We start from the raw sequence: 6000 nt of genomic DNA, 5'->3' as shown, positions 1-6000 counted from the left end.
TTAAATACAAGCACTTTCATTTTTTATGATTTTGAATCATACACATTCAAAACAAACTTAATTTTTACACTCACACACATACACATAAAATATATATATTTAGCTTAGCAAAAATAAAAGCATATAAAAATACTTACTATTTTATTGGAGTTGATCTATTGATAATATTACTAAATGTTTACAAACTGTTTCTAACCAATGCAACTTGTTTATGTTTACTTTTTCTGAGAAAGCTTAAAAAAACACACAGTTTTTAAATTTAAATTTATTATAAAATTAAATTTATTTTTTATACAAACAATATAATGTTAAATACTGTGTATTATTTCTAATATCATCATTTTCAACCTGCAGAACTTTAAACAAAATCAAAATTTTTTCAAAATTATTTTCTTGAGGGAAAAAAACATATTCACAGAAGTTATAAAACAATTAATATATTTGATTTTCGGAAAGATTTGAATTTATTATTCACTCATACGTAATATATACAAATATTAAAATATTTTTTTCTTACTGATATTAGTTAAAAGGAAAAAAAGCTCCGTAAACACAAATGAAGCTAGCGTTCTGTCGTCGTAATTTTGTCGATTGAGAAACCGGGTGAGTCGGACGGTTCCTGTGTTTTTCACGTGTTAGCGATCCCTGCATCGTAGCGTATAATGTAAATAAATACAAAATTAAAATAATTTACTGAACAACAATTTTTAAAAAATATTGAGTTGTTCTGCTAATTGTTGACTTATCACAATATTTTACTCTTCTAAGCCACTTTTCAAGAATTTGCTCTCTTGAAACAGACTAGAAAATGATTACGCGTACCTATCTCAAATGTAAAGTACCTTCGTGCTGTAGAAAAATACCAATATGATCGATAATAATTTATTTTCATTTAAACTTCTAAATTATAAATGGTGTCAGAAGAGATAGCGCACACTGCATATACTTTCCTTTTGCTTTTAGTTTGTATGTAAATTAATCACAAAGCAACTATTAAAATTATGTACAGCAGAGATATTAAATTTCATTTCAACTTAATTTTTAAAATATTTAATGTTTTGATTCTTGAATTGGAAAATTTTGAATATTTGCATTAAATGGTTTTGGATTTTTCTCTAATAAATGATACTGATTTTCTGAACAATTTTTTCACGAATAATAATATATATACTCAAGAAGTTATAAACTATAAAATTATTTTAACATTAAGGTGTGTTTTTTGTTAGGGCCTCATCCTTTCTTCGGCGTGAAACACAGTCATCAGTAGCGATTCTAATCGTTTCCGTGTTTTTTTCTGATCGTCTGCGGTGCATTCGATAATCGCCGCCTGAAACCTCTGATCTATATTTCCACGTGATTCCGATAAACAGGCGTTTAGATATTCCTGACATGTCCGTTTGGCACTATCCACATCGACGCGAAATTTGACGAGCAAATCGTCGATGTACTGATTAACTTGCTCTAATGCTTTTTTCTGAATTTCGTTTCTTGGCGTAGTGACCGTAACTTCCACCGTAAGGGTACGTGACCTTAGTCGGTCTGCAGTTATTTCTATTTCTTCTCTTTCACCTAAAATAATATAAATCTAAAATCAGCTTCTTTATTCTCATCATGTAGTTATATTTACAGATTGTTATAAATTTAAATTTCATAAATACTTCCCAATATTACTGATTAAGTATTTTTAAATTAACAAATTTTAAGTAAAAAAACAAAAATAAAAACGAAACAAACTAATATAACTAGAAATGAAACCATTTATGAACATGAGAGATTTAATAAATAATACAAAATCCAAAAATGTTCAGAACAAATTAACTGATAAATCTAAATTATACATATGATGAAAAAATAAGTGAAGAAGATTAAAATGTACAAACTCTGCTTGTAAAAAATACTTTCTTAAAACATGCAAACTTTATTTTGTTGATACCAGGTAGTGTCTTAAATAAATTGAAATCATGTGAATTTCACTAGCATCTATTGTTATTAAAGACACATATTATTTAATTAATATAAATATAATTATGGTAATACTTCTATAATATTACAATGAAATCCGGGTTTAGTAGACACCTGTACTTAGTATACAGAATGTCCAATTCCTAACAAAGGAATAGGACTAATAATTAAGGTATTTTACTTTAAGTGGGCACTATATTTTTGCAGACAAGGGGCAAAAATTTTCTACCCTTCTTATTCTCTAAAACTTCTTTTAAGCAGACAGTATATTGCCTGGTACAGCGTGTGAAGGGACAAAAACTGGACTAAGACTCATCTATGTATGTATAGTCAAATAGAAATATATTTTTCTGTAAATGTCATATTTGTCCTGGTAATTTTTTCTCATCGGACAGTATATTGTTTCATGTGTCTTTAAACTTCTCAAATGAAGATTTTACAGTTCTACAGTTTTAGATAGTATTTTGATATTCTTTGCCTCAAATATTTGTAAATTGATTGTAATATTTCCTTTCTTCCTTGCACAATGGAAGAAAGGTATTAAGAAACTCAGAGAATCTTGAAGAAAGAAAGAATAAGAGAAGCAGAATCAATCAAACAAGTCATGTGTTGGGAAAATTGGCAAACAATCTGTTAGAGAAGCCAAGATAACATAATCAATAGAACTATGGATATATTAAAGTTTCAGAATCCTTTTTCAAACATTTGCTGACAACTGAACATTTAAGCCAGGAATCACAAACATCTCATATTTGTAAGTTATGATGAAATTTTTCATAAGTTTCCAGATTTGAAAAGTCTCATATTCAAAAAACACATCATACTTACAATATTGTAAAGTCTTGTAAACACTACGATATCTAAGTTGGTTGGTTGGTTGATTGGTGATTTTTTGGCACAAGAGCCATACAGGCTATGCTGCAAATGGTAAAATTACATAATACTATATATAAACACATACATACTATAAAATATAAATAACAAAAAAAACAACATATAAAACAGTACAAACAAACAAAACAACAGGATATATAAAAGTAAAGAGTGAATAAAAAATCAAATCTGTCTATACATATTAGTGACTTTCAGAAAGTCCAGTAGCTTGTCAAGATTTGGCCTCTGGCCCAAAACCTCTCTCAGACTTGCATTTCCAAAATACTGTCTACGCCTTGTCCCACAGGCAGAGCAATAGCACAGTACGTGTTTTACACTTAGAGAGCAATTGCAATTCTGGCATACTGGCTGGTCATAACCTTCAAAAGGTATTGATGAATCAGCCAAGAATGTCCAATTCTCAAACAGGTAAGGAGAATCTCAGATCTCCTATCATACTGTTTACTGTGTGTCCAATTTTCTACCATAGGTTTGATTTCATGTAGTTTATTGTGGACTTGGGCATTCCACACATTTTGCCATCTCTCTGCTAGTCATTTTTTAATGACTACCTTCAAATCGCCTTCTTCAATAGGCATTGTATAGTGTGAAGGACTTGCTGACTTTGCAGCTGTGTCAGCTTCTTCATTTCCTCTTATACCTACATGGCCTGGGACTCAACAAAATTTTAGAGAAATTACTTGCAGTCGGATGATACAACAGTTTACGAATTTTAATCACTATGGAGTGAGAACTGGGTTCGCATGAGATCAAAGCCTGAAGTGCACTAACTGAGTCAGTGTAAATCACACAGCAATGATCTTTTCTGATTACATACTTTAAGGCTAGGTAAATAGCCTGCAGCTCTGCAGTAAAGATGGAAGAATTCGGTGCTATTTGTTCTGCCATGATTTCATCCTGACAAACAAAGGCTGAGCCAATGTAGTCATCTGATTTAGATACGTCAGTATAAATAAAAATTGAATTCCTGTCATGGTGTTGAATTTCTGCAAAGTGCTGTCTATAGATGTAATCTGGAGTGGATTCCTTTAGAAACTGTTTTAAGCTAAAGTCTACTTCTACAACAGGAGTTGATCAAGGTGATATACTATCATTCTCAGCCTGTGAAATGTTGCTTGTGTCCAGGTCAATCATACTGCTTACATTCTCCATTCTTATGTCAAATGTAGGGACACTACTTGGGCGGGTTGAAAATAATCTTTCCAGCTGAGTATCTCATACTGTACATCAACTTAAGGTTAACTCTGAGATTTCTGTTTAATATAATAAAACAGAGACAACTGTTCTCTCCTGAGGGTTAGTGGAAGCTCATAAGCATCCACATACAGGCTTTGAACAGAAGTTCAAAAAGCACCAGTGCACAAATGCAATGCTTGGTGGTGGATTGAATCCAGCATCTGAAGAGTAGATTCACGCGCAGAGCTGTCCGTACACAATGCATCCATAATCTGGTTTTGAGCGGCCAAGGGCCCTATAAACAGCAGTGCCGCTAGCTGTTTGAGTGCTCGTGTGCAATACCGATTATGCCACCCCTGTTTAACTACGACTATCTACGCTGAGCTTCCAGCAATACCAATTTGCCGCCCGCATGCGGTGAACGCCTTGCACGCCCGCTTACAGTGGGCCTGCCTATAAATCCTGAGCATTGAACATTTGTCTGTTCCCCAGGATGAGCAGTATAGCACATTCAAAAGATTGAAGGATTTTAAACATCTACTCTTCAAATTGCACAAGTGTGACAAGAACATCAGTTTTTGGTCAAACAACACCCAAAAACTTAGCCTCATTGACCATTGAGATTTTAACCCCATTTAGGTGAATTTCAGGATCCAGGTGCAAATCACGCCTTCAGCAAAAGTGAATGCAAGAGGTCTTCCCTGTGTTAAACGTAAAGCCATTGGTCTTGAACCAATCATATATGCGATTTAGGGAGGTTTGTAGTTGTCTCTCAATAAAACTCGTGTAACTAGACTGGCAGGAGATCTGAAAGACATCCACATACAAAGTGTGTTTCACACTAGGAGGGAGAGAGACAGTTAGCTATGCTGTTAATTTCAATTAGGAACAGAGTCACACTCAAAATAGAACCTTCAGGAACACCTTGTGTGAAAGGCCTAGACAAAGTGGTGCCCATCCTAACTTTAAATCTTCGATTCTGTAGGAAGTTTTTTATAAAAATAGGCAAATTACCATGCAATTCAAATTGGTGCAGATCATGGAGTATTCCATATCACCAGCAGCGATCATAGGCCTTCTCTATATCGAAGAACACAGACACTAAGTGCTGTCGTCAAACAAATGCTTCACGTATACATCTTTCAAGGTTTACTAAATTGTCTGTGGTACTTCTGTTCCTACGATATCCACTCTGATGTGGTGTAAAGTAATTCTTTTCCTCTAAGAGAAACATCAAACGTCTGTTTACCATTCATTCTTTTAAATAGTTAACAGATACAACTTGTCAGAGAGATTAGTCTGTAGTTAGAGGGATTCTTGCAGTCTTTACCTGACTTAGGAATGGGAATAATAATAGCTTCCAAGAGTCAGGTAAAATATGTTCTGTCCATATTCTGTTAAACAGATTCAGGAGATTACTAAGGGAATTGTTTTACAGATTTTTAATCATGCTGTAGTGGATTTTATCCGGGCCTACAGAAGTATTCCCTGAGCGAGAGATTGCTGTATGTAGTTCCATTCTGGTGAATGGCACATTGTATTCCTCATCAGATAAGGGAACAGAAGTTTAAATTTTGTTTTTCTCTTTGGGCTTTATAAGCTTGAAAATTCCTTGTATACATTATATTGCTGGATGAAGAGGAAAATGTTTCACCTAACAAATCAGCAATACCCTGTATATCATTGATTATTGTGCCATTATTTTCCAGCATGAACAGAGACTGAGAAGTCCATTAATTTTATGGATTTTGTCCTAGACTGTTTTTGAGCTAGTGGCAGATGTTATGCTAGATACATACTTCCTCCAAGAATCCCTTTGGCTTTGCCTTCTTATTCTTCTGGCATTTGCCTTTGCTTTCTGAAAAGCAATCAAATTGCTAGCAGTGAGGTATCTTCTGAAAATCCCCCACACTTTCTTTTGTTCTTTAAATGCTGCCTTGCAATTCTGATTCCACCATGGTTTCAGAT

General features: G+C 33.6%; 1 protein-coding gene across 1 annotated transcript in view; it reads right to left on the bottom strand.

The window, feature by feature from the left end:
* Positions 1-440: 440 nt before the first annotated feature.
* The window catches only part of LOC136982601 (BAG family molecular chaperone regulator 2), a 36192-nt gene continuing 30632 nt past the window's right edge, over positions 441-6000 (bottom strand). Inside the window, exon 3 of the mRNA XM_067279142.1 lies at positions 441-1569. Within this exon, the coding sequence (XP_067135243.1) occupies positions 1223-1569 (347 nt within the window). The 3' untranslated portion in view covers positions 441-1222. The remainder of the gene's footprint in view (positions 1570-6000) is intronic.

Source organism: Centruroides vittatus, unplaced genomic scaffold (genome assembly GCF_030686945.1).
Source record: "Centruroides vittatus isolate TY-2023 unplaced genomic scaffold, ASM3068694v2 contig_854, whole genome shotgun sequence".
Taxonomy (NCBI): domain Eukaryota; kingdom Metazoa; phylum Arthropoda; class Arachnida; order Scorpiones; family Buthidae; genus Centruroides; species Centruroides vittatus.
This window is presented reverse-complemented; position numbering and strand designations above follow the sequence as displayed.